The sequence below is a fragment of the Anabrus simplex genome, chromosome 5 (genome assembly GCF_040414725.1).
Source record: "Anabrus simplex isolate iqAnaSimp1 chromosome 5, ASM4041472v1, whole genome shotgun sequence".
Taxonomy (NCBI): Eukaryota; Metazoa; Arthropoda; class Insecta; order Orthoptera; family Tettigoniidae; genus Anabrus; species Anabrus simplex.
Window position 1 is genome coordinate 298,603,087 of NC_090269.1, and position 14,280 is coordinate 298,617,366.

The 14,280-nt window shown below is 38.4% G+C and overlaps 1 protein-coding gene across 1 annotated transcript in view; it reads left to right on the plus strand.

Annotated features, from left to right (window-relative positions):
* The window catches only part of flr (actin-interacting protein 1 flr), a 306,602-nt gene that overhangs the window by 120,947 nt on the left and 171,375 nt on the right, over positions 1-14,280 (plus strand). The window contains exon 7 of the mRNA XM_067147455.2: positions 5,387-5,515. Within this exon, the coding sequence (XP_067003556.1) occupies positions 5,387-5,515 (129 nt within the window). The remainder of the gene's footprint in view (positions 1-5,386; positions 5,516-14,280) is intronic.

The window sequence follows — 14,280 nt, forward strand, 5'->3', positions numbered from 1 at the left end:
ATTATTTTACAAGCTCCTAGGTACCATTTATGAATATGAAAACAGAATGCCGATATCTTTAATGGTTTAGAAGTTATTTCCTTGTAACATCTTAGGTGAATAACCCTGTATAATTAATTTTTATTGTATATCATTTATAACATTGGAAATAAGAAATGGAAAATTTTTATAAGTTTTATCTGTTGAACAATATATCAAATAAATAAGTAATTAAGTATGTTTATGAATGATATGAAAATTTTTCATTGCTGAAAGATTCAATCAACGTAACTGTGACTTTGAAAAATAAAAGTGAAGGCAGTTGTTTAAATAAGTGGATGTCAGTTACGAATTCCTTACCAAAACAAAAACATAATGGGACTTTCTTTAAGGTGCTGTATTCTTAATTCCTGTATCAAATATGTTCCGTCCAAGCTTGATAGCTGCAGTCGCTTAAGTGCGGCCAGTATCCATTATTCGGGAGATAGTGGGTTCAAACCCCACTGTTGGCAGCTCTGAAGATGGTTTTCTGTGGTTTCCCATTTTTCACACCAGGCAAGTGCTGGGGCTGTACCTTAATTAAGGCCACTTCCTTCCCACTCCTAGCCCTTTCCTGTCCCATCGTCGCCATAAGACCTATCTTGTGTCGGTGCAACATTAAGCAACTTGCAAAAAAAAAAAAAAATATATATATATGTTCCAAAAGAGCATTTACTTTGGGAAAATGCTGTGGTCTGATGTCAGAAACAGGCTTCATATAGATACACTTAAAGCTGAACTACAAACAAAATAAACTTTACAATATCATGTAAAACATTTTACAGTGACATGTTAAATGAGAAGGAAATTCTTTCATTTGCAAATAGCACCAAAAGATATAAACTTGAGTGAGTAGCTTCACAGTGACTTCTGCAGCTCTGATGCTGATTGTATTTGAAATATTTACTCTAGGTTGGGAAACAGACATTTTCTCTCTCTTTGTTCTTTCATGTGCATGCATGTGTGGTTTTGTAAATATTCTCACAATTTTGTAATCTTCAGTAAAATGTGAATTCATTCATTCATTCATTCATTCCAAAATAATATTTATTAAGTTATTCTTTGTTCTGAATTAAGTGTTCTACTGACACTAGGGACAGTGACCTTTTAGCTGCCAAATAATGCTGCCATGATGGAGTGAAGGGAAACAATCTCCGTTGTCACATGTCATTGTGGCAATGGAGTATACATACTCAAGGTGTCTTATTTGAGACACTTTCTCACAAAGCTGTACATATTTTTCATTCCCATTAAAATACATTTTAAGCTGTATTTTTTTAAGACTATACTTTCTACTTGTTAGGGCTTCATAGCCAAGGCAGTAAAGGTGTGTCCAGTTCACCCAGATGCACGTGAGTTCAGTTCCCTGGCAGGAAGTTGAAAAATTTAAGGAACGAGATTTCCAGTTCTGGAGGTACGGATGGCCCTGAGGATCATTCTGCCTACACCAAAAGTGAGCGCTAGGTCAATTCATGGGGGCAAAGGTGGCTAGGCATAAAGATAACCCCTCTATCCCACTTAATACTAAGATTACGAAAGCCTTTTACTTTCCACTCCTTCAAAGGTCTTCATGGCCTGTATGGAGATGGCTTTGCTTTCTATTTAAGTCTACATGTTGTAAGCCTATTATTAAAAAAAGTTACTGCAAATTTGTATTTCTTTATACAGTGACAATGACTACAATGACTTTGCCCGCATTTATTAATTCAACTGTTTTATATAATTAAAAACTTTTTTTTTTTTTCATAGAGCTTCTGGTTGAAATATATTAGTGTCCTTTCAGATGGAGTTAAGATATATAGTGCGTTTGCCCTTCCAACTCTTAAACAAACAAACAAACAAACAGTGGGAGAAGCAGCCTTTTCGAAGATGGAGTCCTACACCTTTAAGAGATTGTTCTTGTGCCTTGTTGATGTTCATAGCGAAACTGAAACAAACGGGGAACTGCAGACATCTAAACTAAAAACGTATATCCGAAGAAATTATTTGAATCCGAGGAATGAATATTACTTCACTCGTGGCATGCCCAATCATCAGAATGGCTTCAATATTATTAATCATCCTTAAGTGCTGCCAGTATCCAGTAATCAGGAGATAGTGGGTTCGAACCCCACTGTCGGCAGCCCTGAAGATGGTTTTCCGTGGTTTCCCATTTTCACACCAGGCAAATGCTGGGGCTGTAACTTAAGGCCACGGCCGCTTCCTTCCCATTCCTAGGCCTTTCCTATCCCATCGTCGCCATAAGACGTATCTGTGTCATTGCGACGAAAAGCAAAAAAAAAAAAAAAAAAGTAGTCACCAGTTTCAGAGTAGTGTTCATTGAAGAGGACAGGATTCTTATTCTTAAGAAGGATAATCGTTGCCACAATCGTCCGCTCTAAGATGTTCAAGGGTACTCCAGGTAACTCCAAGTCTTTCAAAACATCTGCCTTGTAACTTTTTAGAACATCGGGTAATTCATGTAAAAGTTGCTTGTTGGTGACGTTTGACAGCTTCACTTCTTGGACCAAGAATTGCTCTTTGACATAGCCGTGCGTAATTGGTGAAATGCTGTGGCCACGAATGTTAAACATTTCAGATCTGTGCATGTTTATTATAATCTAATCTTCTTTACTATAGCCTATGTTTTCTCTAAATGAAATAATAAAACATGAGATTGAGTTAGTTGAAAGAAAACATGGTAACCGGATAATTCTTGTGAGTGTTGCTTATTGATGACGTTAACAGCTTCATATCTTGGTGCAGGAATTGCTCTTAGGCACAGCCATGCATCTTAGGTGAAAACCTGTGCCCACCTATGACAAACATTTCAGATCTTTGTTTGCCGCAGATTTGGCTGGGCATTGCACACATGCAGACCGACAGACAGACAGACATCATGGACCGAAGGAAAATGGCTTCCTATCCCACGGACTTAAAATGGCATCTTGACTGATATGTGTGTTATTCCTTGTTTATTCTTATCGTCTGTCTTGTGTCCTATATATTTACTCTAAATGTATACATGTCCAACCCTTTTCCACTTTCTCTACGCGGTTTGGGTACGAAGTGAGATGAATCTTCGTAGCAAGTTTTTATGACCGGACATTCATTACGTCAACCTAATCAGATGAGTTAATGAGATGAAGTGAGTGACATGATATGATATTAAGAATGAAGAGGATGAAACCCGGCACCAGCACATAGCCCACTCCTCTCGAATAGCTCGAGACTTTATGTCCCCATCCGACGGATGAATAATCATCAACAGCGTCATATGCCCTCGCACCATATAAGACCAAAAACGGCTTCCTATGCCATGGACATAAAATGGCTCTTTGAGTTGTGTTCTTTGCCTACTTTACGTACGTTGTCTAGCGACAGTGACTCTATGCATATAATCTGGGTGACAGCACGTTGGATTGTCATATCCCAATACATATTTTCCAATGGTTTTTCGTTCATAACTCACCAACGAAAGCGAAAATTCCGGCTTCGGGGTGCATTTGGATCTATGGATCTACCTATGTTCAAAATTTCAGATCTCTGCGTGATGTAGATTTTGGTGGGCATCGCGCACAGACAGACAGACAGACAGACAAATACCTCTTTTTATTATTATAAGATTTCTGTTAACCTTATTACAAGTAATGTATAAAATGCATGGTTTATTTATTTATTTATTTATTTACCGGCGAGTTGGCCGCGCGGTTAGGGTCACGCAGCTGTGAGCTTGCATCAGGGAGATAGTGGGTTTGAACCCCACTGTCGGCAGCCCTGAAGATTGTTTTCCGTTGTTTCCCATTTTCACAACAGGCAAATGCTGGGGCTGTACCTTAATTGAGGCCATGGCTGCTTCCTTCCCAATCCTAGGCCTTTCCTGTCCCATCGTCACCATAAGACCTGTCTGTGTCGGTGCGACTTCAAGCGACTAGCAAAAAAAAAATAAAAAATAAATAAATAAATAAATAAATAAATAAAATTTTGTGTGTCTAGGACATGAAATTACTACACTGTTTGAACATGAATATACATTAGAATTAACTGGGTAATAAAATATATGAAACAATGACAGGGGTAGAAACAATAACAATGTACAATTAAATATGAAGATACTGAGTGATAAGGCCGTGCGGTTAGGGATGCGTAGCTGTGAGTTTGCATTTGGGAGATAGTGGGTTTGGATGCCACTGTCGGCAGCCCTGAAGATGGTTTTCCATGGTTTCCCATTTTCACACCAGGCAAATGCCATGGCCATTTCCTTCCCTTTCCTACCCCTTTCCTATCCTATCATCACTGTAAGACCTATCTGTGTTGGTGCGATGTAAAGCAACTTGTAAAAAAGAAAAAAATGTAAAGATACAGAAACAGCAATACATTGTTATAGTAAAATGTAATGTCATTATCAGTTTCCCAGCCACAAACTCAGGTTATCTTATTAATTTTTTTATTGTATTAGTTGCATAGACCCCTTTCATTAATTCTCGGTATACTGAAGTAATTTGTACAAACTAGGTTATATTTTTATTCTGCATATTTAAATTGTATTACTGTATTCAGTCATACAGGCATTGTAGAATAATATTTCTATAAAAAATAGATGTCCCTAAATTCACTTTTACTTACTCTATCCTGTGTTCTTCAGCGCAAGAGGTGATCACCCTGTGTTGCTAGGGTAAAGAGAGAGACACACTTAGGTAATATTGGATAGACTATATAATGAATGACCGAGCTCGATAGCTGCAGTCGCTTAAGTGCGACCAGTATCCAGTAATCGGGAGATAGTGGGTTCGAGCCCCACTGTCGGCAGCCCTGAAGATGGTTTTCCGTGGTTTCCCATTTTCACACCAGGCAAATGCTGGAGCTGTACCTTAATAAAGGCCACGCCGCTTCCTTCCAATTCCTAGGCCTTTTCTATCCCATCGTCGCCATAAGACCTGTCTGTCTCGGTGCGACGTAAAGCAAAAAAAAACAAAAAAAAACGAATGATTCCAAGATTGGAAATGCAGCAGTACAAGAAACTACAGTAGTAACTGTGAACAGGAGATAATGGAGGCAATTAGGAGGTTTATAGAAGCTTGTAGACTGAATTCTGCTGTTTTTTATGACACTGTTTGTGTTTTTAAACTTAATTCTACAATCAATTATAAGATAAAAGTATTCAAATCCAAAGTAGTTCTCTGAATTACTCTAGAAACTACTACTTAGTATAATGTTTTGTCAGTGCTAAGTGTGAATTCTTCCAGATGTATAATATTCTGTTCAATCACTGTGAGTGGGTAAAAGAATCTGAAACTTCTGTTGATATGATGCTGTGATAAGTCTGCTATGCCTTCAGGTCATTGCTTGTCATATTGACACTATAGTAATAAACCATGTTTATTTACAGGTTGCATGGAAGCCAGACGGTACGCAGCTCCTTACTGCATCTGGGGATAAGACTTGCAAGTTGTGGGATGTTGAAACGAAGTCTGTAGTCTGTGAGTTTGTGATGGGTACTCAAGTGGAGGACCAGCAGGTAAGATACTGAAAAATTTCAAATTAGTAAGAAACTCTATACTTTAAGAGAAATATTAAATATTTGGTAAGATAGTGTTCGTATGTTGACAGCAGAGGTGCCAACTATTACAGATTGTCCGTAATGATTACGGATTTCACTTCGCGATTACGGCATTACAGTCGAGGGGGAAATTATTACGGAAAAGCTACATTGTCACGATAAAAATTAATTTCTGCGAAAAAAGGAAAGAAGTAAAAAATGTTCAATCCCTTAGAGCATTACTGTTCAACCCTCCTCGTTTCAGTGTTTGTAAGTTGGCAACTAAACATATTAGGCAGTTATTTGATCGTCACTTCGTTTTGTATCCCGCGAGCGTTGTGAAATCACGGCCAGCTACATAGATATACGCTGCTCTCTTAGCTAGAATGACGCGGGAATGACGTATCAAGTCGGCCGTGAGGTAGGCTCTACTTCTTGCTCTGCTGTTCTCCAGTGCGCGGTTTGTTGTGTGCGTAGAACAAGTGGTATATTTAGGGCATTTCAATTCTAATTATCCTAGACGTTGATTCGAAAAGTACTGATAGGTTTTGTGAAATGAAGCGGAGCAATTGTCAAATTGCATCTTCTTCTAAGAAGACAGCAGTGTTACAGAAATATCGAGACGGTTACACAAAGGAATGGTCGTGCTTACTTGCCTCACGTGTTAGTGAAAACCACGTGTTCTGCAGTGTGTGTTCGTGTGATTTCTCTGTGGCTCACGGTGGACGAGATGATTGCAGAAGACACATAGAATCCACGAAACATCGCACATACGGTGAATCAAAATTACGAAACCAGTCTGTTTCATCGTTGTTAGTAAAAAGTAATGAAACTGCGGTGACAAATGCCGAATTATTGTTCACATCATTTCTTTTGGATCATAATTTTCCGTTATCAGTTTCAGACCACGCTGGAAATTTGTTTAGATCAATGTTCCCTGACTCTAAGATATCTCAGAAATATGGTTGTCCAAGAACTAAAACCTCTGCTTTGGTTCAATACACGGCATCTGAGGCAAAAAAGGAAATAAGTGAACTTTTGCAAATAACGCCTTTTTCTTTGGCTACTGATAGTAGTGCGGATTAAAATGCAGCTAAACTTGGTCCTATAGTTGTATCTTTCTTTAATGCTCAGAGAGGCGAAATATCAACTCTTCTATTGTCATTGTTAGAGAGTACCGACAATACAGGTGAGGGAATTTTCTCTGTTATTAATAGTGAATTGTCTTTTTTAGCCATTCCACAGGAAAATTGCATTTCTTTTTCATCTGACAATACATACACAATGATAGATACGAATAAAGGTGTTGCCAGATTTGTGAAGGACAGGCATTCTTCTGTTTATGTCCCGGGTTGTTCATGTCATCTCATACACATTTGTGCACAAAAAGCAGCAGCCCAGTTGCCAGTCAATGTAGAGAACTTTATGGTTCAGTTATATTACTGCCTTGATAAGAGTTCTAAAAGGCAAGACACGTTGAAAGTTTATTAGGCTGTTTGTGGCACAGAGGGTCACAAAATTTTGAAATATGTTAGTACCCGTTGGCTCTCGCTTCTTCAGTCCATCGATAGAGTTCTTGAGCAGTGGGAAGCTTTGACACTCATGTTTTGTAGTGAGACCCACCATAAAAATGACACCACCAGGCAGTTTGAAACTGTAAAATCTTTCATACAAGACCCACACACAAAACTGTTTTGCTACTTTTTTCAGAGTTCACTTCCTCTTTTTAATTCTGTGAATATATTTCTGCAACAAGATGCTCCAGCCATACATCTTCTTAGGAGGAAACTTACTGTTCTTTTAACTGACCTATTGGTCAGATGTGTTCAGCCATGTTCTCTTCAGTCAGAATCGACCTCCCTTTTGAGTGTTGAATTCAAGAGGAGGAAATACCAGAAAGCCAATGAGGACTTGGTAATTGGAGCAAAAGCTAGGGCATACTTGAAAGATAATGACTGTGATGAAGAGATGTTTTATAATTCTGTCAGAGAGTTTTATATGGCAGCTTGCAGTTACATTATCAGGAAATTTCCCCTTGATGATGAATTTCTTCATCATGCTGAAGTTGTAGGCATCTCTCTCAGAATGAAGGTTTCCTATTCATCTCTTGAATATTTTGTTTGAAGATTCCGAACTTTGGTCAAGGAAAGTGAACATGACAAACTTGAAGATGAATTTGCAGTTTACCAGTGTGATACTTTTCCTGAATACATTGTACATGGACCTAACATTGATGTGAATTGGGGCAACATTGCAGAGCTTAAAAATGAAAGTGGACAAATTAAGTTGTTATTATTATTATTATTAAGCGTATGGAATTTACAGAATGGACAAGTATATACAATATTATACAAAAGAAAAACCTGCAAAGAATACAAGGTAAGTAGGGAACAATTACACATGAATATCTAAATTGTTTATCCACTGCACTAGGGATACTGAGACATCAGCAAAGTCTTTTCGGTCTCCACCATAAGCACGCAGAGGGCATTCGTCCATTATATGATGCATGGTCTGGACTAAAGCACCACAGTCACACGCTGGAGAGTCCCTGAAGCACCACTGGTGAAGGGAGAATGCAGATCTTCCACAATTTGTGCGGAACCTGTTTAGTGATGCCCACGTTCTTCTTGGCAAGCTGAAACCAGCTGGGGCGTGGTTTGGATTAAAGAGGCTTGGCCACTCTGGAGCTGTACGAATCCATTGCTCTTTCCATTCCTCTTTTAAATTGAAACCAGCATCCATTAAATTCTTAGCTGTTTTCATCAGTGGCTTACGGGATTTCAGCCTTTGTCTCCAGAGATCTGCAACATCTCTATGGATAGGTAGAGTTGGATTGGACATGATCTTATTATATTCTTGAACAAGGGCTCTTGAACATCGCAGGCTTGGTGGAGCAATGTGGGACAGGACTGGCAGCCAGTGCGTTGCAGTAGGCTTCAGAGTACCAGAGATGATACGCATGGCGGTGTTAAGTTGTACATCGACTTTCTTCACGTGGCAACTGTTAAGCCATACTGAAGAGCAGTATTCAGCTGCAGAATACACGAGGCCAAGCGCAGTACGTCGTAATGTGTCCGCTGAAGCACCCCATGAAGTTCCACACAATTTAAACAGAATATTATTGCGTGATCTCAACTTAGATCCGAGGTTTTCAAGATGCTTTCTATAAGATAGGGTTCAGTCAAGCACAAATTAAGTATAAAACCTTAAGTAATGTTGTATTTGCAGTACTAAGTGTCTCTCCCACAGAGAAAGAGTTTTTAGTGTTGTTAGGAAAAAAAAAATCAGACAGAATTCAGGCCTACATTAAGTACATCTACACTGGAATCGCTTATGGTTCTGAAGACGAAAATGTCATGTCAGGGGGAAGTATGTTTCAAGAAAACCTACATCGAAAAGCAGCTGCTGGGTGCGAAACAAGCTACAAAGAATTTTTTATCGCAGAACTAACAGGTAATAAGCAAATTTTATTGTGTAATATGATATACTTTAGAATAGATTGCTGTAGGAAAGAGCAAACGGGGTGCTTTGTATTAAACTCGTAAACGTTATGCTGGGGAGAGTTAAAAATGGGATTACTGATAACCCACTTCAAAGGTTGGCACCTCTGTGACAGAATGGCAAAATAATAGAACCCAGATATGGGTAGGCATTCAATTCTATTGTATGTGATTGTTAGTTTTAATAGCTATAATAATTCAGATTTTTAAAATTTGGAAACTATTATACTCTATTTCATTAAATTTTTTGGGTAGCTTGCTTATAATTAGACAGTATACACAGTCAGCTGCAAAATGGGGAATGATAATGACTATGATCATGATAGAGTTGTATAAATTGTGCAGCCAGAAACAATTCTGCTACAATATAGGGGTGAACCATACTGCCAGTGACTATGCTGAGTGACAGATAGTGGAAAATCCTCTAAACCTGAAATTGCAAACAACTTAGGGTGGAGGTGTTCCTACAGTGTGTTCCAACAGAGAAATTGATGCTGTAAATGTCTGACCCAGAATAAGAAAACATGATGCATATTAATCAACAAAGTGATACAGGGGTGAGGGCATTCCCTTTAAGAGATGTACAGGAGGCTTGCCTGAGTCCTATTAAAAGTTTGCATATGGGCAGATATTTCTAAAGAAGATAGCTCAGCATAGAAATAGATAATCAGTTTGATGCAAGAAGGTAGATTTTGGATCACCATCCGAAGGAGTTGCCGACCAAAGGGATCAATTCTTGCCCCAATCTTCTCCAGTCTGTATGTCGCAGACCTTCCTAACATGCCCTGCTGAATGTTTCGGTATGCTGCTGATATTGCGATCTGCTATCAGACCAGAACTTTGAACGAATAGGAAGAGAATTGAATAGCTAGCGTGACCAAGCTTCAGAAACAAAAAAATAGAAGTGTGCTGTTTCCATCTATCCAATCTCGTGGCATTGGCATAAATTGCACCAAGATATAGAAATTGCAGCACAGTGAATTTTAATAATTGAAATATATTGGTATTGCTCTGAGCAGAGCACTAACATTCCAAAGCACCTAACAATGCATGGGAAGAACAATCTTGTGTACATTTTTCTCGGAAACTGGCAGGCACATCTTGGGGAGCAGATGCAGTAGTGTTTCGTTGCTAAATGTAGTCACGAAGGTTGCCAGTAGTATGATAAGATCTGCTCCACTGAATTGGCTTCCGGTTTTCTTGATCCTGTATTGTTGTCACCACAACCTGCCCCCCCACCTACCGTAGGAAAGCAGCACTTCTGAAAGAGTGGAGAAAAGTCTCTGAAGATGAATCCAGCACTCCACATGCGGACCTTCAGTCTTTACCGGTAAAGTGACTAAGGTCCAGAAGACTGGCATATAAAGAAGCAAAATACACTAACTGCTGGAATGTGGGTTCGACACTGACACGGAAGTGACATGAAAATGGCCGGAAGCAAAGCCACGTAACTGTGAACTAATCGGCAATCCATTGCCTGAAGTGCCTGGTTTCCTTCAGCCAAAACAAATACAGTAGAAGTCCGTTATAGCGAGAATTCATAACAGCGAAAAATTTACTCGCTATAACAAATTGTTGTTATATCCGATTTTTGTATAAAAGTCGGAAAACCCTTCATGCACTTTAAAATCGGTATGAAACGGCAATCAGTTTGTCAAAACTTGCGTTTCCGCAGATGATATCCACACTACGGCTTACTTGTTTGTTATTTTTCGTAATCCGATACTACGTGAAAGTGTATGTTTAATTTCATTCTGAAAAGAATATAGTACCGTATTTCTCTGAATCCAAGATGAACCCCACTTTTTCCTTCAAGAAATTTAAATCAGGCTAAAGAAGTTTGTAAAATCGTCTGAATGCCTTGTTGTACAGTAGGCCTACACATTTTTAGACGCCGAACATTGACTTTCGTCACGCCGTTTTTTTTTTTTTTTTTTTGCGACTGCACAATTATTCTTTATTCTGTGGGTTTAAGGACCATTAACTTAACATTGGCATTATAATACCGAAGAGAACTCGTTGAAATTTTTCCGGCAATACCTATTCCATGCATCTCTACAACACAACGATCCATCAGGAAATTATTCTTGCTGTCTATAAAACTGTTACTTTTACGCAGTGTCAGATATAACCGGTTACTGCTACAAGCACATCTCGCTTGTCGGGTTCGGCCAATTTCAGCGGCTAGTGATGTATAGGCCTAATCGCGAACGTTGAAAGTCAACGATAAAGTTTATTGCGCCACGGTATGGCCATTCCGCCCTTGCGTTTTTCGTGCACCTACCTCACAATTTCATCTTCAACTTCTTTAAAGCGTCCTTGTTGCGGACCACTGAATGCATTTTTTGTACAATATGCATTTTTTTAGGTCTTGTGTCTTCACGCTAACGCCAAATATTGGCTTTAGTTAGGCCTATGCCGTATTTTCTTGCGGCTGCACAATTATTCTACATTTCCGAGTGTTTAATAAACATTAACTTAAAATTGGCATTATAATATCGACTAGAACCCGTTGTAAATTTGCCGGCAATACCTTTTCCACGTATCTTTACGACAATCCATCACGAAAATATTCCTGCTGTCTATAAACCTTAATTTTACTAAGCGTCAAGTACAATAGACGCGTTATGACTCTGGCAATGAGTAGCCATGGCTTTTCTAAGAATTCGAAGGGTCGCATGTTTTGATACCATTCTGCAGATTTGAGAAACACACAGGCTCTGTACAACCAGTTTTCGCGGCTAGCGATGTGTAGTAAATTGTTTATTGTCAATGAATTCTGTGTGCGTATGAAAAGCAGCAGCGTGGTTAGCGTGGTAGTTGCCAGTGGTATCCATTAACTTACTGTTAGGCCGCGAATGTAACAACCCTTGAGTTTTCGCATGAGATTCTGAGAAAAAAAAAGTCTTGGATTCGGAGAAATACGGTATCACTCAAGAGATTTCTGTTGCAAACACCTCAGCTTTCTTCTTCAAACAGCGTCACCTAACCTAACCGTATATATAGCCTATCATGAAAACATATTTGAAACGCATGTAGAGAAATAACCTCCTCGCAAAAAATTTACGTGTAAATAGCCGTAACTAGACGCGAGAAGATATGAAATATCCTTCGAAATCAGTAATGTACTCTGCCATATCTTGAGGTGTATCACATTCTTACTTAATTTCCGTATATAACATTAAAATTAAGATGTCATTTATTCAGTCTATTTTTAATGAGATAACAACTGCTATCGGCCACGTTATTTACGCATTTATTACGAAAACGTGTTATCCTCTTTCATTTCGAATTTTCTTTAGAGAACAGCAGTCAGTGGGTATTACTGTTATTACTAATCAACTCCAACATCGCCTTCGAATGTCGACGAGAGAAATCGCTAGTGCACATAGCGAGGAAACTATGCCGAAGGTAATCGATCGCATGTAATATCATCGCTGGAGTGCATAAATATCGGTAACAGAAAAAATCGCGCGCTCTAATCGCTCGTAATAACGGATGCGCCAGCGATAGGGTTCTCGCTGTAACTGAAAGACGATACACAGTTTAATATAGGAATTTTGAAGGGACAGAAAAAAAGTAGTCGCTATAACGGAGTTCTCGTTATATGGCATACTCGCTATAGTGGACTTCTACTGTATGAGTTCAATTAAACTGTTATTGTGCTGGTCCAGCAAAGTTCAAACATCTAAAGCACAAGTGCAGTTTCTGCAGGGACAATCTGTGACTGTAATGCTGTCCAGACAGTAGTACACTGCATAGTAGGAAGGGTGCCCCAAAATATGATTTCCTGGTGGGCTACCATTCTTACATAGAGCAGAAGAGGAAGCCATTGCATTTTAATAGTTTCCTTTTCAGGTATAGTCTGTTATTAAATTTTTTCTGTTCTTAGGTATTTTCTAAATTTTATTTAGTTATAATTTAGTTTTCACAGACTGAAGAACCTAACAATTATAGGTTGATCGAGTCTTGCGAATTATGTCCGATTGCAGAACTTTGTGTGCATGAATGCGTGCATGTATGTTTTTCAAAAGACATCAGTTCACATACCATAATTGTATGATGATTCGTACAAATTATTCCCATTAAGAGACTATCTTCATAGATTTCAGTCTTGACGTGGGAAGTACTGGGTAAAAAGAAAGAGGAAAAAAGAAAAGAGACAAATTGATAAAGATAAATACAAGATTAGGAACATAGGACAAACACAAATGGAGAAAATGTACCCAACAGGTCAATGTAAATAATAGAAAGAAACAAGTGATAAACCAAGATACATATACAAGGCGATCGGAAACAAACGTGAACTGGGTATGTGTTCGTTACAGGGTTGGTCACCCTGATAAATAATTTGATAAAAAAGAAGAGTTTTGGATTTGGAAAAAGCTTATGATACAGTTAAGAAAAAACATGTATGGAAATGCCTATGAAAAGGAATGTACCAAAATCATTAATTAACAAGATAAAAATGTATCATGAGAGTAAAAGCAGTGTACAAGTGGGGAGTGGTGACTCTGAAACATTTTATACAAAAAAAAGTCTGAAGCAAGGAAATGCACTGTCGCCATTATTGTTTATTATGTTGATGGATGAAATCATAAAACGTGTGAAACAGAGTATCAGTGGTGATGAAGTGAATGCATTGGTATTTACAGATGATGGGGTGATTTGGGAAAAGGGAGAAAGGGAAGTGCAAAGAAGACTGGACATTTGGAATGGAAATCTGAAGGAGTTAGGAATGGTAATTAGTAAAAAGAAAACTGTAGTTATGCACTGTGGAAAAGAGAAAAAGAGAAGCCCAGTGAACATAGACGGAGAACGGTTAGAGAATGTAGAACAGTTTACATATCTGGGTAGCATTATTAATGGAAGTAATGAAATCAACCCTGAAATTAATAACAAACTAAGTAAAGGTACAACATTTTATCAAGTCAGAGAGCTTTTATGGGATGACAAAGTACCCAAGAGAACAAAATTATTTATATAAACAGTATTTCATACCAATTGTAACATGCGGACTAGAAACGCTGGTAACTAATAAGAGACAAGATAGTAAGATCCTAGCAGTAGAAATGAAATTTTTAAGAACATTGGTTAAAAAGACAAGAAGAGATTTCAAAATATTAAAATCAGAGAAGAGCTCAATATAGAACCGTTAACACAGAATATAAAGAAAGCAAGGCTGAGAGGGTTCGGACATGTAAAAAGAATGGGAAAGGAACGGGTAGCAAGAACGGAATT